The sequence below is a fragment of the Rhinatrema bivittatum genome, chromosome 3, assembly GCF_901001135.1.
Source record: "Rhinatrema bivittatum chromosome 3, aRhiBiv1.1, whole genome shotgun sequence".
NCBI lineage: Eukaryota > Metazoa > Chordata > Amphibia > Gymnophiona > Rhinatrematidae > Rhinatrema > Rhinatrema bivittatum.
This window is the reverse complement of record NC_042617.1, coordinates 313,136,263-313,162,716: the sequence shown is the minus strand read 5'-3', so window position 1 is coordinate 313,162,716 and position 26,454 is coordinate 313,136,263. Positions and strand designations below refer to the sequence as shown.

The 26,454-nt window shown below is 42.4% G+C and overlaps 1 protein-coding gene across 6 annotated transcripts in view; it reads left to right on the top strand.

Annotated features, from left to right (window-relative positions):
- The window catches only part of PCBP2 (poly(rC) binding protein 2), a 144,064-nt gene that overhangs the window by 73,442 nt on the left and 44,168 nt on the right, over nt 1-26,454 (top strand). For 4 of the 6 annotated variants that reach the window (XM_029595209.1, XM_029595208.1, XM_029595206.1 and 1 more), the window contains 4 exons: nt 9,778-9,852; nt 19,709-19,810; nt 23,939-23,980; nt 25,169-25,244. In XM_029595209.1, the coding sequence (XP_029451069.1) occupies nt 9,778-9,852; nt 19,709-19,810; nt 23,939-23,980; nt 25,169-25,244 (295 nt within the window). The remainder of the gene's footprint in view (nt 1-9,777; nt 9,853-19,708; nt 19,811-23,938; nt 23,981-25,168; nt 25,245-26,454) is intronic. The other 2 variants (XM_029595207.1, XM_029595205.1) reach the window with 1 other exon arrangement.

Below are 26,454 nucleotides of genomic sequence, written 5' to 3'. Positions count from 1 at the left end.
TGGGTTTTTCACCCATGATCTCTGGTGGTTTGAATCCTACTGAAGATTGTGGGAATCTGAAATCTAGTCATTTTTGTAGCTCAAGGCTAGTTCCAGTGCCCCTTTTTATGTGGACCTTTTGAGAATCAAGGCAGAAGAGTCCCTCAGATTACTGCAGAGCAGGAGTCTTGTGGCAGGGTTCAGTAGTGTGCAAAGGTCCAGCTCTGTTCTGACTTATGGCATGGCTATTGAAGATGCATCTACCATTTGAGATGTTTTCTAAATATGTAAAAGAAATTTTGGTTTGGAATGAGGTTCCAGCAGTCTCAAAAATTTATTATTTTCCATCCCTAACAGGAGATAATCCTGGGAGGGAGGGGGAAAATTCACCTGGAATTTCCACTTTTCTCGAGGAATCTGTGGATCTCATAAATAAAAGAGCAACTTTGTTTGTCTCTTATTTCAGAGAGAGATAAAGAGATGGTTATGGAAAAGTTTTTCAAATCTAAAGATATATTATTTTGCGGGCATAAGGTTTATATCTTTCCTGACGTATCCAGACCAACCCAGGTCAGGAGGAAACAATTTCTTGCCCTAAAAAATAGAGTATTAGAACTTGGGGCTACTTTCTTTTTAAAGTACCCCAGTAAATGCTTTATTAATTATCAAGGGAAAAAATTTATTTTCCCAACCGTTTCATTTGGAAATTTTCCTTAGAGATAAGAGTCAGGTTCAATTGGAAAACGAAGTTTCATCAATGTTAGCCCAAGAATGATACTAGACTATCTACTCCCTCCGTTTAAATAATGTATAGTAGAATTATATGGCTAAAGGGCTCCCATATTATTAGTTTATATTATAGCAGCGAGTCAGTTTATGGAGAGTTGAATAACTTGTTGTTTGTATTTGGAATTTAAGGCTGCTATAATTATTTTCCTTCTATTATGTAAAAAATATGATTTTACATTTGTAAATGTCATGAAAAATTAATAAAGTGTAAATTATAAAAAAAAAAAAAAAAAAAAGAAGATGCATCTACCAGAGAAGGTAGTTTTCATGATGTTGCAGAAGGTGTTAGACACTGAATCTTGGTTTGCAGGTGAGGCTTTGTCATCTTACAAAGCATTAGTGGTTAACCTTTTATAGGAGGGTTAAAGAAGGTGCTGGCACTTAACTCCTTTGATACAGGTGGCTACTATTTCATGTTAGAGGTAATCTACAGGGTTATTGCTGGCAGCACACCCTGTCATTTCATGTTTCTTGAAGGGGGTGAAACATATTCAACCCTCTAGGAGAGAGTTGGTTCTGTCATGGAATTGGATTCTGGTTTTAAGAGCCTTTGCTTTTGTGCTTGAACATTTCAAGAGAGGGTCTTTGTTACCAACAGCACTGTTTTCAGAGAATAGAGGTCATTATGATAGGAGAAGAGGTCGGTGAGCTTTTGTGGATATAGAAGGCTGTAAGGGTTGAAGTCAGGCACTCCATTGCAGTTATATTTTAAGAAGAATCTGGGATGGAGTAGTCATCTATTGGTGAGTGTTTACCTGGGCCGTTGAAAGAATTGGTTATGAGGTGGTCAGAATTATTCCCTGCGATGGTGAAATGAGGGCCCCTTGTAGGGTATTCGTTCATGGAAATGATATAAAAAAGCAATCTCATCTAATCTGCTGAAGATATTTATTCATTTAGTGGGAATCGTGAATGAACTATAGTGGCCCGAATCCAGCATGTTGAAGGAGACTTATTGGAGCATCAGTGATTGGGGACATGTATTCTCGTCTAGAGATCATGGTGATATTTTGACTATTGAGAAAGATTAGCTTTATATTCTAGACAATATGATGTATTCATACATTACAGCAGATTTATTTTATTTTGAGTTTTTTCTATACTGGCATTCGCGATGGGAATCGCATCATGCCGGTTTACAATTAACAAGGGGTGAAAAAGAAGATATAAGAACCATTAACATTAACAGGTGCTGAAAGAAAGGTTGCAGTTACAATAAAACAGGGAAATACACAACTTGGAGCAGTGAAAATGCGATAGGAATTTAACAGAGAGAACAAATTTGCCAATTAATGGTGTTAACAAAGTTATGAAATTTTGCAGTTATTGATTACCCTGTTAAGGTAAAGTCTGAGCGTCAGTTAATGGTGAATTAAGGTTCAGTTGGGGTCTGGAAAGGCTTTCATAGATAGATGACACTCTGTGAATAGTTAAGTTACTTTGTCATGTCCCTAATAACAAATAAGGTACATACTTATTCATATGGACCATAGATACAGTATAGGATTGACTTACATGTCATGTTCTGAAAGTACCATCTTTTCTTGGTTTACTTTACAATAAGCATGCAAGGAATTGGTTCACATGATCGGGACAGAATGTGGTTAACTTTTTACCATTTATTTACAAATAGCATTATAAATGGCATATTAATCTTTATGTAACTTACATGTGTATCTTTGCATTGCTTGTGTTTTTTGTATTTAACTGATTTCTGTTCTTGATACTGTGATGTATAGGATAAATGTGTTTTTTATGGTGATGGGATGGTTTTAATGTGTGAATGGGAATGAATGTGATGTGTGGAATGTATTAAGGGTAGATATTTATGATGTGATATTTTGGAAAATAAATATACTCATTTATTTCACTTGCCATTACTTAAGATGACATTCAATTTCAGGTGCCTCCCCCCCCATCCATAAAAATACCACAAAAAGCTTGTCAGTAACTAGAGCTACAATATCTTCAATCCATGTTCTAATTATTTGATAGCACGGTGGTCACTAGCAGTGGCTGGTGCCGAAGGAGCAGAATTGGACTGGATCATCTTTGAAACTTGTTGCATTATATATTAAAGATTCCAAAAACTATAGACCAGTGAGCCTGACTTCAGTGCTGGGAAAAATAGCAGAAACTATTATAAAGATCAAAATCGTAGCGCATATAGAAAGACATGGTTTAATGGAACACAGTCATCATGGATTTACCCAAAGGAAGTCTTGCCTAACATCTTCATTTTTTTTGAAGGGGTTAAATATGTGGATAAAAGTGAACCAGTAGATGTAGTGTATTTGGATTTTCAGAAAGCATTTGACAAAGTCCCTCATGAGAGGCTTCTAAGAAAACCAAAAAGTCATGAGATAGGAAGCGGTGTCCTTTCATGGATTACAAACTGGTTGAAAGACAGGAAACAGAGTAGGATTAAATGGTCAATTTTCACAGTGGAGTGCCTCAGGGATCTGTACTTGGACCAGTGCTTTTCTATGTGTGTGCATGTATGTATATAGATATGATCTGGAAAGGAATACAAGTGAGGTTATGAAATTTGCAGATACAAAATTATTCAGAGTAGTTAAATCACAAGTGGATTGTGATACATTACAGGAGGACCTTGCAAGACTGAAAGATTGGGCATCCAAATGGCAGATGAAATTTTTTTTAATGTTGACAAGAGCAAGGTGTTGCATATAGGGAAAAACAATCCTTGCTGTAGTTACACGATGTTAGGTTCCATATTAGGAGCTACTACCCAGGAAAAAGATCTAGGTATCATAGTAGATAATACTTTAAAATCGGCTCAGTGTGCTGCAGCAGTCAAAAAAGCAAACAATGTTAGGAAGGGGATGGTTAACAAAACTGAAGAAGTCATAATGCCTTTGATTCGCTCCATAGTGAGACTACACCTTGAATACTGTGTACAATTCTGGTCACCGCATCTCAAAGATATAGTTGCGATGGAGAAGGGCAACCAAAATTAGAGGATGGAACAGCTCCCCTATGATAGGCTGAAGAGGTTAGGGCTGTTCAGCTTGGAGAAGAGATGGCTGAGGAGGGATATGATAGAGGTCTATAAGATCATGAGAGGTCTTGAACGAGTAGATGTGACTCGGTTATTTACACTTTCAAATAATAGGACTAGGGGGGCATTCCATGAAGTTAGCAAGTAACACATTTAAGACTAATTGGAGAAAATTCTCAGGACTCTGGTCGGTATTCTATCCACTTTATAGTTTGGTACAGACCTTCTAGCCCATTCTCTATCTCAAAGGGATCCACAGATGTCTTAAAGTACCTTGATTCTATATGGAAACTTATTTTGGTGGTGAGGCAAGGGGATTACTTCCTTCCTAGACTTTTCGCAGGTGTATTTCCACATCTTCATCAGGGAAGATCATGAAGTGTCTTCAGTGTTGCATACTAGTAAAACATTACTAGTTCAGAGTCCTTCCTTCAGGCTTGCTGCAGCACCTTCACGTTGATTGTGGTAGTCACAGCTTTTTATACATAGAAAAAAAAATCTAATTAGGGAATGGCCCTTAATAGCTCATATGTATCTGTACAATTGGTTGATAAAGGCCAATACTTTTTCAGGAGGGTCAAGGGACTTGGGCTGCGAGTAACAGATTACACAAAAATCTGATTCCATCCTTGTCACTGCAGTATTTGGGGCTCGTGTCCATACAGTTGTGAGCAGTCTTTGACCAACAAAATAGTATTAAAGTTGTTGTTTCAAGTGCATTCCTTCCTTTAAGCAGAGATCTAGGGGTATGAGAATTTCCAACTTCTGGGTTCCATGGCAGCTACCTTGGAACTAATTCTTGGGCCAGAGCTTGCATTCTGCCTCTTAAAATTTCCCTGTTGTCTTGCTGGTCAATTTACTTGTGGGGCTAAAATACACATTCTCCTTCCACACACTGTTCGGGAGAGCCTAACTTTGGACTGTTCCCAAGAATCTGTCAAAGGAGTTGATCTAGATCTATCCGCAACTGGATTGTGGTTATATTGGATGAGTATGGCTTCTAGTCCAAGCAGGAGGCTTTGTGGTCTTAAGCAGACTGGAAACCAGGGCCATCACATTGGCTGTATTGCACGTCTTGCCTTTAGGGAAGTGGGCAGCAGTTTAGGTACCCTCAGACAATGTTGCAGATAGTATATGCAAACAGATAAGGGGGCACTTGGAAGACTGGTGGTTCAAGATGAGTCTTATTCTGTTGGGCAAAACAGAGCCTTACATGTCTCAGCAACTCAACATCTAAGCCAATTTTCTCAAATAACATTTGTCTCCAGAGAGTGGGAACTCAGCTACGAAACCTTCTAGCAAATGAGTGCCCCACTAATCAAATGAATCTGGCACCTCGCAAAAACAAAGGCTGGAGGATTTTTCAGCCACAGGAAGAAATGAGTGTGCAGCTGAATTGATGCTGTAATTCAACTATGACTGATCTTTCTTTCCTCCTTGGCTTCTCATAGGCAGCATTCTGAGAAGAGACTCCTAAAACGGTCAAGACTGTTGTATATGGATTTGAGACTACAGGCAGATGCTTTTTTTCCCATCATTTAAGGCCTGTTAACCAATGCTTGGTGTGTGGAGGTCCCAGCTCCATTTTGTCTTTTGGCCTGGTCTTTTTAAAATGTTCACATGCAGAGGAAGGGATATGCTTCATAACTTCTTTTACCTGAAGGCCTATAAAACTTTGGAGGAATTTATTCTAATATGCTAATCTGGGGTGTATTTTGTTTTCTTGGACATCTCAGCTATGCCACAGAGATCTGATGTGGAGGGGTTGTCTTGGTGGCTTACCATCCAGATATGGCCTACTCCTTTTGCAGAGTTAAACATTCATCGATCCCTTATTCACCATGGTTTTTCCCCCTACCAGCAGATGGAGGCAGAATTAAAACCTCACTGTACTTAAGATCCAGTGTCACATGCTGTCCCCCAGTACTTTGTCTCCAGCAGATGGTAGGGGGTATCTAGCATGCAGTCAGCTGTTCTGTTGGACACATTGCTCCCAGGAGTGGAAGGTCTTCTGGGCTTTTCTCCTGGTTGTGGTGCTGACAGGATACTTGCTCCTGCTGAGCATGCATGGGGCAGTTCAAGCCTCTGTCAATCTTGTATAGTAGTTGGGGAGGGCCAGTTGGGACTCTGGTGGTTCTGCAAGGTAGAAAGGCTGTTTCTAGCAAGCACCTCACGGGCTCTGAGTTGGGACCTCTCGCAGGTGATAAAGGCAAAGTGGGAATGGTGGCCATTTTGCATCCTTCCAATGTGGTGGTGGGGGGGGGGGGGGGAGAAGGCTGCTTCTGACCTGCTAATCTTGGCCCTGATTGTGGGGGGGGGGGGGGGTTGTAGGCATGCTACAATGGAGAAAATAGTTGCAACCTCTGCTTTTCTGTATTGGGTTGAACAAGCTTCTTAGGAGCCTTTTCCCCAGAATTTGTACATAAAGCTTTGGTTCTGGAGCTGAGGGGACTCCTTTGGGGGGGGGGGGGGTTCAATTTCATCACACCCAAAGCATATTAGGAAGGACTCTGACATGGATTAGGATTCAGTGAGCTTGTGGGAGGATTTCTTGGCAGAATTTCTTGGGGGTTCCAGAAGGGCTGAACCCAGGGAAATACCTGTGCTGAGGGAGCTGATCCAAAGGTGGTTAGTCTCCTTTAAGAGAGGAGTTGCCTGCCATGATTACTCATGCTCTAGCAGAATTTGGTATTAGAGAAGAAAGTTGAGCCTAAACTGGAGAGGATCTGATTTTGGAAGGGCTTAAAGGGCCTCCAAAATCCTTCCCTTTTCACAAGGCAACTAAAACTTTAGTCTCTGTGTAATGGGATATGCCAGAAGAAGGGCTGAAACTTAGCAGGGCTATGACAGTTGATTTCAATGCCCGATGAGGCCTTAGTGCAATTAAAATTGCCTAGGATACCTTCGTGTCTGCTGTTACAAAAAGGCTACTATTTGTACTATCTGGGTACAGATGAGTGGTTGACTATTATTAACCAGTCATGTTCAAGTATCAGCTTGGCTTTTCTAGAGATACAGGCAGCTGATGTTGGGGCAGGGCTATATGACAGTGATGTCAGCGAGACCGTTTTACTCAGTCTTCATCTGCTAGCAGGCGTGCATAACCCACCAGTGTGGATTGGCCTGCCTTCCTTAGAGGAAAGGAAATTATCAAGTAAAAATTTCTCCTTGCTGTGACAAATTAATTGCTCTTCCTGTATGCCCTGTACCTAGTGCTGTTCTGGCAGCTTGTAAATGGCAGCAAGAACTGACCTGTAGGCAGGAGCTGGGTCTGTGCTCCCTGGATCTCTTAAAGGATTAGCTTGGCAAACCTTCAATCTATAACCAGTGTAGGGTTTCTGCGGTGAGAGGCTTACTGAATGGATCAGTCAAGCAATACTATGTAACTTGGTCGTCTTGTCTTTTTTTAAAAACAAACCAGGGAGCCTAGAGCCAGGTAGATATTACCTGGGACTCCTTTTGCTGGTGCTTGTTCAAGTGACCAAACGACCATTATATAAAATGGCTTACTCCCAAGGCACTTGATTTGCTGAGAAGCTTGGATTTCCTAGAAAAAGAAAACTAAGGCTCTAGGTACTGTTTCAGAAAGTGCACAATCAAACGGGGAAGTCCAAGCAGTTATTACTGCTCATTAAACATTTGGTTCTGGTTGCATGCAGAGGGCATGGTGATCAGTACCACATTGAGGAGCTATGCACAGCCCTCTGTCAAGTAACAAAGTCCATGGGCCCTTTCTGTATGCTGTGTGATGCACATTATAACTATGCAGCTTTATAAGATGGCTTACAAAAGTATTGCCAACCCCCCCCCCAATCATATTTGTGTGGATTATAAATGAGACGAGGATTGTTCCAACCAGTATGCTTTTAAAGTACATTTTCAAAGTCTCAATTCATTATTTCTCTGCATTTTTTGTAAAATGTTGCTTGCAATAAGTATTCAACCACTGTGCTGTGGAAGCTCCAAGTTTACACAGATGAAATGTATTGCACTAACAATTGGATTACAATTGGCTTCTACGTGTGAATCATTAAAAGTCAGCATTTCTGGATTAAACACCCCCCCCTAAATCCAGTACCATTAGTGAAGACTACAAATCTGAAGAAAATCTGTGAAAATGAAGACCAAAGAGCATTGTAAGGAAATTAAAGCTAAAGCTATAGACATGAACAAGATAGGAAAAGGCTACAAAATATCAAAGTACTTGGATTTCCCAATGAGCACTGTTGGATCAGTTGTGAAGAAATGGAAGCTGCATCATACCGCCTAGTCAAGGCCTATCCTCAAAACACAGCATTAGGAGGAGACAGGGAGGACAGAGGCCAACAATCACTTTGAAGGAGCTACAGAGTTCAGTTTCTGAGACTAGAATGGAAGTGCACCAGTCAACCATTTTTAAGAGCTCTGCATACAACTGTCCTGCATGGGAGGGGGTGGCTAGAAAGGAAGCCATTACTGAAGAAAAATACATCCAAGCACAACTGGGATTTGCCAGAAAGCATCCGCTACCCAGCTAAAACATGGTTGGATGAGACAAAAATGGAGCTTTTTGGCCAAAATTAAAGCATGGCAGAAACCTAACACTTGCCATGCTGTCCGCTTCATCCAGGATAATCTATTGTTCAATAAAAGATTGTTTTACACTGAAAATCTAAGTGTTCTTGTCTCCTTGGCCATAAGCGTCATAAAAAAATGGCATGGCGCTTAACACACTGCCCATTCATAAGGAATCACCATCCCAACAGAATGTATGGGGGTGGCAGCAGCATGTTGAGGGGATGCTTTTCCTCAGCAGGAACTGGGCATCTTGTTAAATTGAAACTTATGGATGGTGCAGTGTACAGGGAACTACAAGATAACATGCTTCAGTCTGGTAAAAAAAAAATAAAAAAATACTAAAGCTTGGGAGAAAGTTTACCTTTCAGCAGGGCAATGATCTCAAGCACAAGGCCAAAGCAACACAGGCATGGTTGAACAACAAAAAGGTGAATGTTCTACAATGACCAAGTGAAAGTGCAGATTTGAATCCAATCAAGATTCTGTGGCACTATTTTAAAATTGCAGTCCATAAACATCAACCAACCTGGAGCCAATCTGCCAGGAAGAATGGACCAAAATCACTCCGTGTACCAAGCTGGTAAAAACTTACCCTAACAGACTTAAAAGCTGTCATTGCAGCAAAAGGTGGTTCTACAAAGTACTAATCTGAATGGGGCTAATACTTATGCAAACAGCATTTCAGTTTATTTTACAAAAAAATGCAGAGAAATAAAGAATTGAGACTGGAAAATGTACTTAAGACCATACTGGTTTGCAATAAATATACTGTCTGGAACAACCTGTCATTTGTAATTCACACATCTGACTTTTTAGGGGGTTGGATACTTATGCAAGCTACTATATTAGCCCTTCATTCTTCCGAACTCCCATCCCTCCAGCCATAGCCTGGCTGGATTCTTCATGAGCAATGACACCTAGCACTTGTTTAGCTTGGTTTCTATCAGAGAGCTGCAGGAGCTTGGAGCACTTTTGAGCTTATCCAGAGTTCCTTAAATGTTAGGGTTTTGTACTTTAAAGCAACTGTCAGCTGGGTCAATGAATGTGGTACTGTTAGTAGTTCTGTGCATGCCAGTAAGTGGAAACTGCTTTCTGATTCCATTCCTACATATATTATGAACAAAATGCTTTGACTAATACTGTAGCTCTACTACAAAGCTGGAGCTTGTGATACTTTTGTGCACAGGCATGCTTTTCCAGTTCCTTGTGACACACAAGCAAAATCAATTATATTTAACCTTGGCAAAAGTCCTCCAGGATGAGACTATTCTTGCTAAGAAGCTTTGTGAACTAGTGGCGCAGTTTGCCATATAATTAAGTCTGTGTAGCTATGCTGCTAGAACTGCCTGATGTCAAATGTGATGTGTCCGTGGTAAACTCTAATTATTTGAGTCTTAAAACAATTTTTTTTTCTTTTCTTTCATATCTAGTCTCCCCCAAAGGGTGTCACCATCCCTTACCGACCCAAACCATCCAGCTCTCCAGTAATCTTTGCAGGCGGTCAGGTAAGGCCCTTTTTCTCTTTAATTGGCAGGTGTGGGATAGTACAGCTTGATGCAGCAGAGCTCTTTGAACACAGTTCCAATTATGTCTGTTAATCTGTGGGCAGCTTGCAGTGGTGCTGCCTGTCCCTAGTGGAAGCAGCAGTGCAGAGGCTGGCTTTCAAGGAGAACATTTTAGGAAGGCATCCTTTTCTCAGGTAAATATAATGGACTCCTTTAAAACAGCTGACTATTCACAAGCGGTGTATAAATGTCTGATGTATGTTGGTGTTCGATACTCAGCCCAGGCTGAGCTGACAGCACCAACAGTTCATAGGCACTAATAGGGAGAAGAAAGCTATGTCGTGTCATGCCTGTGATGGCAGCTGGTTTAAACTGTCATACTAGTTTAATACTATAGTGAAAAGCAGGTGTATTCAACTTTGGCCTTGAAGCATTTCACAGTCTGATTTTCAGGGTAATAAAAATATGCACTAAAACAGTTTGCAGATACGTGCATGTGGTCTTGGTGGATATACAGAAACTGTTTTACAACAGGACAAAACTTTATAATGGGGCAAGCGTATACCCTGCTGTGCCATCTTGCTTGCTTTCTTGCATGCTTGCTTGTTTTGGGTTTTTAGTGAATGCCTATATTTTTTATAACGAAACCTACATACTAAAATCTTTGATTTGTCATAGCAAAATTAATTTCATCAGTTAAGCAAGTTCACTTAGTTTGGAGCTGAGCATATGGCATAATTTTTGTTGTTTTAAGATAGAAGCCTAAACATGCAAGATCTACTAACACAAGTATCACAGGAACATTCTCTGCAGTAAGGGGATTGTACTGGGGGTTTATAACTGCCTTTTTTATGACCTAGAAGGGGGACATAGCTTCTCTGGGGCAGCTGAAGATAGAAAACAGACATTAAGTCTGATCAGATTGATAAATCACACAACTCTGGTCTCTGAATATTTTGTTCATTTGCGGGGGGCAGAGTTCACATTTGTGTTCCTTGTTGCAGCAGAGGACTGATGCTCTGTGCTCACGAGTCTGTAACCACTCACACTTTAGACTTTGCCCAGCTGCTCGCCTCTTTAACATCATACTTGCATTTGCTGACTGTTTTTGTAATTTTATGGCTGAGAAGCTTGTCCCTTTGGAAAAGTGAACCAGCTCCTACATAGCATGTGAATTGAATCCCCTAAAGTGATTTTAAGGAAAGCTTTAACTATCCCAGCAACCCATAGAAAGCTCTATTTTCCTAGCATGTAGCCAGATGGACTCAGGACCAATGGGTTATGTGCTCCTCTGCTAGCAGATGAAGACAGTCAGTTTTCAAAGCTAACATCACCCTAGATATACCCCTGCAGTGACCTCAACCCTTCAGTATCTCTCCTAGCAGATATGGATGTGCTTTCTCTATGGGGTTCACTGTACCCTTTAGAAAAAGAAATTCTACTTTTAAACTGGAGAAAGATTGAGCCCTGCTCTTCTGTGGTGAAGCAGCTGAAAGGCAGTGGGTAAAGGAAGCAGAGTGTGGCAGTGACAGCTAAAGCCCTCTTCTTCCCCCCCCCCCCCCCCCCCACAGCCAGCGGCAATCTCTATACTCAGCCAGTAAGTGCTGAGCCCAGGTAAGTTAAAAAAAAAAAAAAACCCAAAAAAAAAACAACTTCATGATTGAGACCCTGGAGGGGTTTCGGTAAGACTTCCTCCGGTCTCTTTGCTCGGCGTGCTGTACAGACAACATTCCCAATTCCATTGAGGTAAGGGGAAGTGGGCTTCTGAGTAGGTTGAGCAGGCCCCGCTTTAGGCTCAGGCACATTGTGTAGTAGGCTGCGGCAGCGCCATCTTGTGTGCATTTTTGTGTATCTTCTATTGCCCACCATAGAGCGGTACACACGGTATGTGCTGGCGCCACCCAACTCGAGGCGCAGAATTTAGTTATAGGTGGGCGCACAGGCTGTTCGTGCGCCTCGCCATGGTCCATGTAGGTGCCCGAAATCTGTGTACACAATCTTTAAGCTTGAGCCGGCTGAACACAGCTACTGTCCCTAATGGCTCCAGAGGCAAAGAAACATAAGCACCATTTTCTCTGTGTTGCTTGTCATATTAGGGCTACACAGTCTGATCTGGATTCTTGCTTATGTCTGCACTGTGAGGAAGCCTAGGGAGTGTTGGCCGCCTCTGGACTTTGCTAAGCTTGGCTCATTCCATTCAGAGGATGGGTCAGCCACAGCCTTAACTGGAAGCATCCCGGACCTGAGTAACCCCAGGACTGGCTCATCCATGGGAGAGGGAAATTCAGCGGCACCTACCCCAGTACTTCCTGGGCAAGGCATGGACCTAGCCACCTTCTCTTGGGTGGAATTCTTTCAAGTCCTTCAAGCCTTTGTACTGGCACAGTCTGCTACCTCACTTGTCCCTGTCCGAACAGAACCTCAGCTGGTAAGCCCTCCTTTCCCAGTCCTATTGCTAGACCTCAAGGTATGCCTCAACTCACCTAGGGTATCCCTGGCGGGGGCACGGACGAAGAAGATCCAGATTGCTTGGAAGTTGGGGAAATCCCCCCTGCTTTAGAACTTACGGTTTTTCCATAGAGACAAATTGCCGGCCCTGGTTTCCCAGAAGATGCTGGGAGTTTCTGGGGCAGACTGACGGAACCAAAGAAGAATCCCATTCTGACTTCCCTACAGAAAGCCTCTTGTTACTTTCCAGTACTGGAACCCATCCAAGAGTTGATTGTCCTGGAACGGGATGCCTAGAAGCAAGTTTTAAAGGGGACAAGCATTAGACACTCTATACCCAGTGGATTCAGCAGCAAGAGAACATTTGCATTTCCTAAAGTGGATGTGCTGGTCTGTGCCGTCTCTAAGCAGACTATCCTGGTGGAGGGAGGAGCAGCCTTAAAGGATGCACACGATAGGTGGTAGAGTCCATCCTTAAACAGGCCTTTGTCATAATAGCAACGACCTTACAGATTTCCTCCTTGTTGTGCCCTGGTAGCTCGTTCATGCCTGCTCCTCTCTTGGGAGGTGAATGACTCGGGGGCAAATTTCAGAGCAGTTATGGAACCCGCCACCACCTTTTTAACTGACACGGGTTTGGCCAAAGGAGTGGCCTCAGTGGTGGCAGCCAGAAGATAGCTATGGCTGTGTAACTGTCAGCAGACACAACCTCCAAGGCAAATCTCACAAAGATGCCCTTTAAAGGATTACTCCTCTTCGGAAGCGAATTGGAAAAGCTGGCCAGTTAGAGGCAAATCTCCAGTACCCTGGTTACCAGAAGATAAGAGAGCAGTTACAGCATCCCTTGCCCATTAGGGGGTCAATCCAGAGGCTCCCAATGCTTTTGCCCCTACAGAAACTTAACACTTCAGATTACTCTGTCCTTTCAGTCAGCAGCCCAAGAGTGAAGCTTTGCCGACCCACCCTTAGAACAAGGAGATAAGGTGTCAACTGTCCCTCTACCAATAGTGGGGTCAAGATCACCTTGGACAAATGGGTACTGGAGGTCATCATACGAGAAAGATATGCGCTGGAATTTCGCAGCACTCCTCAGGACATATTCATGATATCTCTAACACTCCCAGCACAAGAAGCAGGCAGTGGAGACTACCCTGTTAAGGCCCCTCAGGATGAGGGCTATAATCCCAGTACCTGCGCACAAGGAAAATGCAGGGCATTCCATCTATTTCATCGTACCCAAGAAGGAAGGTTCCTTTCACCCCATCCTGGACCTCAAGAGCATCAACAATCTACGAGTGATTCATTTCCGCATGGAAACCCTACGTTCCGTAATAATGGCTGTACAATCGGTTCTTAACCTCCCTGGTCTTATCAGAGGCCTACCTACATATTCCAATCAAAGAACATTTTCCTACACTTTGCAGTACTGGGTCGCCATTATCAGTTCTGGGCACTGCTCCTAGAACGTTTTCCAAGATTATGGTGGTCGTAGCGGCAGCATTGAGAAGAGGCAGTCCGTATTTGGACTACTGGTTGATCCGGCCAAAGTCCATAAAAGTCTCCAGGTGACCACCTTGCTTCAGGAACTCGGGTGGGTCGCAAACCTGGACAAAAGCAGTTTCAAACCTTTCCAGTCCTTGAAACATCTGGGAGTCCAACACCAAGCAGAGGAATTGATGTCTCAAGTGCATCTGAGCATGTTAGCTCCGTACTGTCGGATGTATCTTAAAGTCCTCTGGCGGCAACCCTAGAAGCAGTGCCATGGGCGAGGACACACGTGACCACTTCAACACTATGTGCTGTCACGTTGAAACCCGCTGTCTCTTGATTATTTGATTTGCCTCCACTTATTGATGGAAGTATGCTCTTGGCTCCCCTGTCCCCTCCGAACTGGCTGTTCCTCACGACAGATGTGAGCCTTCGGGGCTGGAGAGCTCACTGTCAGGAACTGATGACCCAAGGGTGTTGGACCAAGGAAGAGGCCCTCTGGAACATAAAACCGCCTGGAAGCCCGTGCAGTCAGATTGGTGCCTACAATTCAGCCACAGACTCCAGGTTCAAGCGGTCCGCATAATGTCTGACAACGCAACAACGGTAGCCTACATTAACTGCCAGGGTGGAACCAAACGCCAGCAAGTGTCACAGGAGAGAGATCTCCTTATGAAATGAGTGGAAATACATCTATGGATCTCAGCCTCCCACATCACGGGGAAAAAACACCAGAGCAAACTTTCTAAGCAGGGAGAGTCTGGATCTAGGAGAGTGGCTGTTGTCGGCCAAAGCCTTTCGGCTGGTGGTAGATTGCTGGGGTCTCCCGTCCATCGAACTGCTAGCCACATCTCATTGCGAAGGTTCCCAGATTCTTTAGTCACAGAAGAGATCAGTTGACCCTGGGGATTGATGTGCTCATTCAGACCTGACCGAAAGAGGAGCTGCTTTACACCTTCCCTCCGTGGCCCCTCCTAAGCAGGGTCATTTGCAGAATCGGGTGCCACAGGGGATTAGTCCTACTAGTAGCTCCAGATTGGCCCAGGCGACTGTGGTATGCGGACATGTGGAGACTCCTGGTGAAGATCTCCTTGTGCCTCCCACAGCACAGGGACCTGCTTCAGCAGGAACCGGTCCTTCACGAGGATCAGACTCTTCTGTCTTATGGGTCTGGCCCTTAAGAGGGCTTTCCTGATGAAGTGAGGATATTCAGTGGCAGTAATTGCCACCTTACTCCGTGCACGGAAGTTCTGTGTCCTGTGCAGGTCTGGAGAGTATTTGAGGCCTGGTGCAAGGGACATGGTTTTCCCCTCGGACGGTCAGAATCCCACTAATTCTGGAATTTTAGCAGGGTGGCTTGAATAAAGGTTTGACCCTTAATTCCTTGCAGGTCCAGATAGTGGTGCTCCTGTTTCAGGGGGCGAGGTAAATGGAACATGCCTGTCAGCTCATCAGGACATGGGCCTTTTTTTAAATTTTTTCTGAAAGGGTGAAGCACCTCAGTCCACAGGTTCCTTTAATCTAGTATTGGTGTTTTACAGTGCCCTCCTTTCAGCTGCTGCACGATCTTTCCTTGCATTTATTAACCCTGAAAATGGTGTTCCTGGTGGCTTATGTACTTGGCACGTCTCATCTCTGAACTACAGGCATTGTCTGGAACTGTTCCTCCGGATGACTCCAGGAGCCATTACAGCTTCATTTCAATAAGTCCACTTCATGCCATCCCTAGATAAGCATAAGAAGGTGGAAAAATGCTGCCTCCGTCATTTAAATGACAGTAGGCTTTTGGTGCGGTATCTGGAAGTTTCAGAACCAGTCCGAAAGACTGACTGCCTGTTTATCCTTCATGATGGAAGGAAGTAGGGTGAACCAGCTTCACTGTCTACCTTAGCTCGCTGGATTAAGGAGAGGTGATCACAGGAGCCTATGTGGAGGCAGGAAAGCCATTACCTCTTCAAGTTAAAGCTCATTCCACTAGGGCTCAGTCAGTCTCATGGGCAGAAGCTAGACTGCTGTCTCAGACATCTGCCAAGCGGTGACGTGGTGGTCCTTGCACACCACCTCCAGGTTGTATCGCCTGGATGTTCAGGCCCGGGAGGACACAGCCTTTGCAAGGGCAGTGTTGACTGGACCACGGGCAGCCTCCTGCCCTGATCGGGAGTAGCTGTTGTACATCCCATTGGTCCTGAGTCCATCTGGCTACATGCTAGGAAATGGAGAAATTACCTGATTTCGTTTTCCTTAGTGTAGACAGATGGACTCAGCATCCCGCCCCCAGCTGCCCAAGAACGGAGTCAAGGATTCGCTCGTGGATATCTATTCCAAGAGATTACAGGTAAGTAGTCATCCATCCAGTTCCTAGATCAGGGAATCTATAATCTTACTGGGGGTTCAGTGTTTAAGTACAGTTATCCATTTTTAATCAAGTTTTTTGGCTCCACAATGGCTTTTGAAAAGAGTACTGAAGGGCTGAGGTCACTGCAGGGGTGTATCCAGGGTGAAGTCAGCTTTGAAACTTGACTCTGTCTCCATCTGCTGGCAGGGGAGCATAAACCCATTGGTCCTGAGTCCATCTATCTACACTAAGGAAAATGAAATTATCAGGTAGGTAAGGTTTTTTGTTTGTTTTTTCCATTACTGTTTCAAGATTGTTAAAAGCAGCCTCTGCCCCTAGTGTGGGTATTGGGAGGATGCTGGACATGGAACCTGTAAAGCCCTGGTCGGCAGTACAAGCACCATGTTAATAAAAGTGAACGGTGTCAGCAAGCCTGTCAGCGTGTCTAGCAAAACTGAACCACCCGGTCAGTTCGATCATCCACCTTTACAATGTCTAAATTTGCATATTTTTCAAGAAATTTTTTAAAGCATATAAAGTCACAGTCCTGAGGTGAAACTTTAGAATAAGCCCAGACATGGCTGATGTTTTGCCTAACCAAGCTTCATCAGGGGTATAAGTACATTAATGAAGAGAATTATCAGGCTGTTGTGTATTCGGGCCAATAGGTCTCAGCTGTGCAAGTTTGGATTTGGTAAAGGTGGATGATCGAACTGACCGGGTGGTTCAGTTTTGCTAGACACGCTGACAGGCTTGCTGACATCTTTAACTTGTATTAGCATTGTGCTTGTACTACTGACCAGATTTGTGGTTTCCCCTTTTTTTGATCTTCTGTCTTTGGGCTCCTTGTTGTGATTTACCTGTAAAGCACTGTCATACTTGGCTACCTGCCCTGGGTTGCCACATCTTTAGACAGTTCTCTACCCAACCTTGTCATATACATGAGCTGCCTACTACCCTGGGAAAAAGTTTTCATCCATACCAGATGGTGTCCTTATCTTAGGTGGCCAAGCTTGTGCACAGCTGCCAACAGTGTTCAATTTGTGCTTCATCAGAAAAATCCAATTAAAAGTTCCTTTGTTTTTGTTTGGAGTTCAGTGAGGAAAGTAGAGATCAATTTGATGCACAAACTTTCAGAGTAGGTTTTATACCGGTTGTAAAATGTATGAAAAGTGGGAGTTTTGGAAAGGTTATTGATCACACATCTCAAAAAGGAGCAGCTGTGTGGCACCAGAACTGGGGCATTGCTATTTTAATGCATGTCCAACATATCCTCCATCACTGTAGAGAGGACAAGAAGTTGTAGCCTGGCATTGGATTTTTAGTGATCACAGCTGCCATCCAGTGCTATTCTTTCCCATTTACACTACCATAATCTGTAATAACTATTTCAGTGGGCTTTTAAATGTAAGAGAGTGTGGGGCATTTTGGGAAAATTTCACAGTGGCATGGGTGCAGTGTAACCTGCTTCTGTTTGTGGTAGAATGAGGGCTTTGGTGTCTAGCCCTGATGTGCTGCAGGATAGTGCTTCTCTGCATTTGGAAATGTAGGATATCAAGATTGTTTGCTAGATTAGGCATCAACCTGTTATGTCAGCCTTCATCTCACAAGACTCAATATTTTTCAGCATTTATTTGCAGGCCGATGGAGAAGTGTATTCTGGCCACACAGCTTTGCCTACATTTGAACGCTCGTGTTGTAGACTTTAAGTGCTGATGCAGTGAAGAGTTTTACACGCTCAAAATGAGCGTTCTAAAATGGGAGTACTGCTTAGTGCTCTCACATGGAAATCCCATGCAGTTTAGGGCATTGTGTTCCCCCGATGCAGGGAGGTGCTTTGGCCCAGCCAGGAGTTAAGTTTCTAGCACTACAAACTTGTGTGGGTTTAAAAAAGAAATGTGCAGATAAGTATTGATTTATCCTACTATCTGGCAAGTCAGTACTTATCTGGGTAAGTGGCAGCTATTGCTGCATGATTTGCCTATTAGGGAGGCCTCTCTTCCACCCCCCACCCCTTTCGTTCCTGTGCACAGTTTAAAGGCAACTAGCTTTTTAAAGTGTTAACTGTGCGCTGAAATCCACGCACAGTGTTTAACATCTAGAGAGCTGCATCGTTCTGGTGCCTTAAGCCAGCATACTGTTCATGAAATTACATAGTAGTGCTCTGAATTCCTGCCATGAAGACTCTGCATGCTCAGAGGGCACCTGAGGCAGCAGGAGATACTTGTCCAAGATCACAGTGGCAAAGACAGCACTAACTTGGGTCTGATAGTTCCTGGCTTGTTTTAATGTTATACATTAGCATTTGTCTTGCATCCTTGTGAAAGTATTACGTGCAGCTTGCTTGTCCACCTTTTAAGTGGACAAACAGGTATCTAAAAATGACTTCCATTCAACTTTAAAACTATCGATGGACTGTTGCTCCATATAAAAATAAACTGTCAAGCAGTGTGTAAACATGTACTGGTGTAAAACACATGTAAAACAAATACTTAATGCACAAATAAAACCAGCCTTATGCTGTCCCACATTTCTATCAAAACCATGAACTAACAATGGTGAAAGGGTATAGTCAGCCTATGTAGTCATCTTAACACATGGAATTCCTGCTTCAACATACCAGGTTTGTCTAGTATCACTTCTTTTCAGAAGTTTCTGGTTGCCCATTTACAGGACTGGCTGTAACATGCCACTTCTTGCCACCAACTGAGATGTCAAGTACATTGGACTAGCAGTACTTGGCAGTTTCTCATGAACTATATGAAATGCTCATTAAATATCGAAGTTCCCTGAAACTTCTACTCTTGGATATACTATAACTTGTTTTATTTAAAATCCTTTTTATTCTGCACACAAGTTGAGGGGGGGGGTAACACAAGCATTAAATATACATATATGAAACATACATGTATGGCGGCATACAAAAATCTGGTCAAATGGTTTCCAAGTAAAGGAGCAGGCCACACATTGTGGCTTTAGTCTGGTTGCTCGTTCTCTGCTGCTTATTACCTTATTCATACCACCACCTGTTGTATATTCTTGTTCTTGGGTGTTTCTGTTATACAGAAGGGAAGAGCTGTTTAGTCATCTTTCTGATAGCACATGTTTAACTAATATCCTCTTTCATCCCCCCTGAGTGTCTAGGTGTTCATGGATCCAAAATGACCACTTTTCCTCTTGTGGCCCCTCTGGACAGAAGGGTGCACAGATTACCTCCTTTCCTCTTCCCTTTCCCCCTCCCCAACCCTAAAATGAGCAAAGGAGCAAGTTTTCAGATTCTTGGAGGAATGGCTTCAACTTGCACAGCTTTTGCCTTCCAATTAAGATTCTTCAGTTTCCTGTTCAGGTTTTTCAGCTTATCCACAGCCGCAGGGACAGAGGATCGCATAAATCGCAGGTTCAGGGTCTCAGGTAATATTTTTCATCTGATCTAGTGTTGGCAGTGAGTGTAGAGAAGAGTGAGCGAGAATAAGTGACTCACTTTGGATCCATGGACGCCAGGTTGCCTGGGGAAGACAGGGGCGCTTGGCCTCACATGGTGTCTGAGAGAGATGACTGAATGTGCCTTTTCGCTTTGTTTAACAGATGTCCCGGCAAGCTGGAGGACACGCATGCGAGCCGGACCTGTGGGAGGGACGGAGGTCTCACACAGGCGCTGGCTCCCTAGATGCTATGGATGTTCATGGGGTAGGTCCCGCTGAATTTAATCACCTTTTTACAAGAGTTGCATATCTCTGTTGGATACCTGGAATAATTCAAAATCTGTATCTTTACTTAATCTCAAATTCTGCTTTGGGCTTTCGAGCAGGAAAAAGCCCTAGGTATCCCACTTCTGTTCACATGTCCTGTCCCTGCCACTACTGAAACTTTTAGTTCTTGGCAAGACCTGGAGACTTGGTTCTTCCTTGGTTATATAATCTGATTACTTTGTGGAAATGCAAGAAGTTTTTCATTGAAGAGTTAAGGATCTGGGTCTCTACTGAAAAAATGGCATTTGCTGTAATACATATCCCTGGCTCTACTCAGTCTACTTTTTTTTTATGCCTTGATCAGTGTAGCTATCTGGTAAAATCTGTTTCAATTAAACCACTTAAATGTGTTTAGATTTAGCTCACACCTTTTCATTGGTAGCTCAAGATAAGTTATATTACAGTAGGTGTTTTCCTTGTCCCCAGAGAGCTTACAATCTTTTTATCTGAGGCAATGGAAGATGAAATGATGACTTGCTTATGTCTCAAGGAGCATCAGCAAGATTTGAACCCTGGCTTCTCTGATTCTGTGCCTGCTACTTAACCACTAGGTTTCTCCAAAACTTGCAGGCCGATGCAATATCATGCGCTCAGGTTAATCCATGGCTGGACACTCATCCATAACCCTGATGCAATAAGGGGATCCGTGCATCCAAACCAGGGCGTAACGATTAGCACTCATCACATGTAAATGCCATGTTAATGAGGCTATTAGCTGTTACCCCCAATGTAAAAAACAAAACAGTGTGCCTGACGTGTGCAGTTTAACCCTCAAATTTAATGCCAGGCCCGGAGCTGGTGTTACTTTTTGAGGAGCATCATAAAGTTGATTAGAAAAGCAGAAAATACTGCTTTTCTGTGGTTCTTCTGGCTTAATATGGCGATATTAAGTCAGAGGAACCACAAAGCAGCAAGGTGAAAAGTCTTGACAGCAGTCAGGTTAAGAAAACGGACACTCAAAACTGAGCATCATCACTTCTCCTAGGCACCCGATGCACAGTTTCCCCTAATACCTCCTTTTAACGCAGTGGCTCATTTGCCTACTGAATTGTGCCTAGAAGAGGTAGATGGGTGCATTAGAAAAGCAGGCACTCGTTCCTGTACGTACCTGGATCAGTCCAGACCATGGGTTATGCCTCCCTTCATGAGCACCCAATTTTTTCCCATGCAGATATTGCATTGGCCTGCTTTTGACTTAAGACCAGAGTGGCCTATGGGGATTGAATCTATAATCTTGGTATGTTTAGTACCATGTGCTAAACAGCCACTACCTTCATTCTCATTTGTCTTATAAGAACCATGCAAGCCAAAATAACTGGTAGTCTCTTGCTGCTGAATCTTGTAAAATTGGGGCTTTTTAACTATTCACTGTTCCCTATGATGTAATGAAGCTGGATACAATTATCACCTGAGGAAACCTCTTTTAAAAAAAGAAAAATGCAAGAGATGCGACTACTGTAGAATGCAAAGTAAATTTGGGGAGGCAGTATAAAATCCTGAGATCCTTACTCCTATATTGCCCTTTCACCTTAACACCATCCTTTTGTCCAGCAGTGGTTTTGAAAGTAGTGGGTTACTTATGGGATGAGCAGCCTGAAATCACTCTAGCCTAGCCTATGCCTTTCATTCCTAAAATGTTGATTGAGCTTAAGGAGGGTTCTGATGAGAAATGGGTTTAGTTCTTAACCAAAAATCAAGAAGCTATGGTTTTCTGTACTAACTACTAAATTCATATCGCAGTTCTGCTTAACCATAGCTATTAACATAGTGCCTGGGCACATCAACAGCACACTTATATGCAAGCCATTTAACTGCAGTAGTATTAGGTGAGTTAGTCAAGAGGATGGCAGTACATATTTAGGTTTAATATTCTTATGCTGCATTTGCATACTTAAGACTTTGTGGTAAATTGTTTTAAACCTGGTCACAGATTTAAATCAGCTGTCACAATTTACCAAAGAATGGAAAGGGCTAGTGTTACAGCTGCCCAACCCCAGGGCATGAGCTTTCAAGTATTCAATTGCATAATGTGATAGTAACTTGCCAGTTTGCTCTTTGTGGGGAATGGGGTAGAATAACTTTCCAGAATGAGATTCTGGTTTTGGAGGGAAGTTGTCAGGAAATGGTGGTAGTGTTTTGTTGCTCAAACACTGACTGGGTTCAAGGTCAACAGCAGGGGGAAATGGCTGATGTAGCGGAAAATGAGATGGTCACATGCCATAATTCCTAACAAAAGTAAATCATGTGCTCAGTCTGCTTCAGTACTAGTTATATTCTGCAGTAGCAGTCTTTTGTCGAAGGAACAGGGTCTAATCTGAGCCAGTGATTGTCTACCCTCCTAGGCGTCCAGTCACATTTTTACTCCATGTTACTTGAGGCTTTGTCACTCTTCCTCCTATCAGAACACATCTTACTTCTATCCTATAGCCACATTTTGCATTGTGGGATGTAAATTTGGCTAAATGAGGCTGAGCAGTCTTGGGTGGATACTGTTTTAAAGATACATGGAGCAGGAACAAAAATGGGACAGCCAAGATCTTAGTGAGGACTAAACGAAAAACTTGTTCATTCTAAGGAAAACTGCCTCTAAGGTTTAGGATGCAATTCTTGTTAGTATGGTAGAAGGCACTGCTGCCCTTAAGCAGTGATCCCTGTTTAAGATCTATCTTTATGCAAAAAAAGAGCTAATAATTTTCCATTCAATTAATCATCAAAAAAAAAGAAGAACCAAAAAAATTTTTATCACAAAATTGTGCTCAAAAAATTTTTTATAGAATAAGACTGACCGTATCGGCAAGCCTGACGACACCCCTTGAATGATTTAACAGGGGTTGTCCGGACTTCTCGTCATTTACAGTCAACCTTTTTCAATTAAATTTTTTACAATTTTTACAATTATTTTTGTTTTTAAATAGTTTTTTATAAATGTTACTTAAAAAATGTTTTTTAAATCCAAGGCAATTGCATCCAGTTATCTCAATCCAGAGACACAATTGTTTCCATTTGACTCAGTCCAAAAAATTATTTTCAAAGCCAAGGAATGTGATTTTCAATAAACAAAGGACAAGAATATTTGTTAAATAAATATTCTTGTCCTTTGTTTATTGAAAATCACATTCCTTGGCTTTGAAAATAATTTTTTGGACTGAGTCAAATGGAAACAATTGTGTCTCTGGATTGAGATAACTGGATGCAATTGCCTTGGATTTAAAAAACATTTTTTAAGTAACATTTATAAAAAACTATTTAAAAACAAAAATAATTGTAAAAATTGTAAAAAATTTAATTGAAAAAGGTTGACTGTAAATGACGAGAAGTCCGGACAACCCCTGTTAAATCATTCAAGGGGTGTCGTCAGGCTTGCCGATACGGTCAGTCTTATTCTATAAAAAATTTTTTGAGCACAATTTTGTGATAAAAATTTTTTTGGTTCTTCTTAAGATCTATCTTTTACAGGACCCATTTTTACCTCCATGGCAAATGTAGTCAAAGCATATTGTACAGGGACTCACTCCAGGGAAACAGTATATGCTCATTTTGCTAGATCTATGCCCAGTTGCAGTTAGGTTAAACATGAGGACTTCCCTCTTTTTTTCCCCAGGAAGGGAATCTGGGGAATGCTAGACATTCTGGTGAGGAATGTACCTGCCCCATGGGTTGGAACACAATTGTGCTGTAATCGATCTCATGAAATATTTGCAGTTTGTATCACTTTTTGGACAATAATGATTACTTAGGGACCTTTTTGTTTTCAATGTTTTATTTTTCATGATAATTTCAATGTTAAATTGGAAAAAGGACTCTTACACTTTTTTCTTCTGTTAAGACATTTTTCCACTGATTTTTCTTAACATTGAAATTCCCAGGGGAAAACAAAAAGGTAATATAAGGAGAATCCTTCAAAAATAAACTGGCAGGCTTCAAGAAAGGGAGAGAGACGTTAAATGGGTACAATTTGCCAGCTTTTACTAGGATTTGGTGCACTTGTCTGGGTAAAGCTTGCAAACCTAGTTTAAATCACACTAGCTAACTCACTAAATTAATAGTATTCTTTTCCTTTTTTTAGGCCTATACTATTCAAGGACAGTATGCCATTCCACAGCCAGATGTAAGTTTGTTTGAATACACCTCTATCTTGTATGTTCTGTGATTGTTTTTTTGGTTTTTTTTTTCCCCTCCCCTTGTAAAACTACTGAATGCTTTTCAAAGGATTGCCAGATAATTGTAATTCCCTGTACGTACCCAGTTCAGTCCAGGCTGTGGGTTATGCTGCTCTTCCAGCATGTAATGTGGTAGCCCCCCCCCCCCCTGCAAGGATTGAACTGGTGCATTTTCATCCCCCCCCCCCCGGGTTAAGACCGTGCCAGCATGCTCACCTTTCCCATTGAGGACTAAACATTACTTTTGTTTGCCCAGCAGTGTTGACATGGCTGTCTTCTGCATGGCTACTTCAGAAGGCGGGCGCTAATGAACATTTTCCTCCTCCTCCCCTAAATTGTGAAGGCAAACACCCATTAAAAAATAACAAAAAACAGCAATAGAATTGGTGGATACTCCTAGTCAGGGGTGGAAATATTCCAGGTCCTTAGCAAACAGTTGTTCCCAGCTGCTTGGCATCACTTGAAGGCAGGTGTTAAGGCAGACAAGTTTCTTGCCATTCCTTTGTGCCTTTAACTTTAACTTTTTTTTTTTTTTACTTCTGTATAATCTGATTTTGCCTAGTCCTGAAGGTTTCGACTTACTTTTTACTGCATTATGTCTTAATTTACCTTTTACATTTTTTTCAGTTTGTTTTCTTTGTAAATTGTTAGGACCTTGGGCGAGGCAGGATAAATCCTCTGTTTTGCCTTTTTCTTCCTGGAAGGCAGTGCAATTATAAAGCATGCTTTCCCATTTTAAGGAAAGTAAAATTGGTGGATGCCTCTTGTGGAAAGAGTAGCTAGCTGGAGCAGCAGTGAGTTAAAGCTAATGTGCCTGAATAGCTTACACCCTTAATCTCGCTTGCTGAAAGCCTGCATGACTTTCATTCACCACTGAACTTTCACACTTGTACTTTGAACTGTAACCCCTATCTAATGAATTGCACCACTGCTTGCATACTAAAGATTTGTGACTGAAACAGCCCTTGCCAGTGTTAGAAATTCATACTATCCATGAAATGAATGTAGTTTTCATTCCAGTAAGGACAAACTGAAGTCCCTTGTCTCCAAAAATGTGTATCTAATTTGATACTTTTTATTTAGTGCTGGGTCACTTCTGGCTCTTAATGGTCTCTGCCTTTTTTTTTTTCCCACAGCTGACCAAGCTGCATCAACTGGCAATGCAACAGTCTCATTTCCCTATGTCACATGGTGGCAACACTGGATTCAGTGGTATGAAACTTCTTTAGATACTTTACTTTGGGAGATGATTTTTGTCAAACCAATCAAGAAAAGGAAAGTATTCTGGATCTGGCAGTTTCATCCTGCTCATTTGTACTTCTGGGTCAGTTGGTACCAGGGCTGGGATCTGGGGATTTTCCTTCTAATTTATAATCTTACCCACCCCTTCCCAATCACTTCTGGTCTGTTCTGCCTTATCCGTGCCAGACCAGTCCAAACAAGTGGGTTATACCCCCTGCCAGCATCTGGAAACACTCAAAGCTCACTTCACTCCTCTCTTAATAGGGATCTGATGCAGTCTTCAGATCTTCAGTGTCTGTCTATAGCAGATGGTAAAGGCTTGTAGGCTGTTCTTGGGAAGTCTTTAGATTCAGGTTCCCAATGGAGCATAGGCAGAGCCTGGGGGTGGGGTGCTCTGGGCAGCTAGTCTGGTCTTTGTGATAGTCCTAGGCCAAGGGTCATGCACCATGGTGCTGTCCAGAACCCTAAAATCATGGGCTCTGAATTTAACCAGTAGATGTCGTCCTTGATCAGGGACAGGACTTGCTACCCCCTTCCTCCATTGTGAGGAGGGGGCTGTGATCAGTATCCCTAGCTGACTTGGCTCAAACTAGGGACTTTCCTCCAAGGATTGTACAGCACTGCTGCTGAGATCCTGGACCAGCCTACAACAACCTTTCCTATCAAGCCTGTTACAGCTTCATTATGACTTTAATGCCATAAGCATCATAGAAATCTTGTATTATGTTCAGCTTGATCACACCAGTCTCTTGTTTGTAAATTATAAACTTAAGTGGATGTGATTATATTCCAGAACAGTTAATAGAAGAAAACAAGCAGCAGTTGCTTTGGGCCATTAATTGAACCTTGTAATGTTTAATAGTAAATCAATATCTATTCTGCTTTTTGTGGTTGGTCAACCACTTCCAGGCAGATTACATAATGTTTGGTTTGTTCAAAATTTAGAACATTACAAGCTTGCATAGATTGTAGCATCAATATTGGAGTAGCTATAACTTAGATAGCTAATACATTTATAAAGAGCAAGTTTTTCAATTGGCAAACTTGTCTGGTGGGTCTCTTGGCAAGCTAAGATAGATACTTATTTCTACAATATTAACATGGTATTCAGACAGGCAAAATATTTAGCTGCTTCTGGGCAGTCGATGTAAACTTGTACTCTGTATAAATGGGCTTGTTT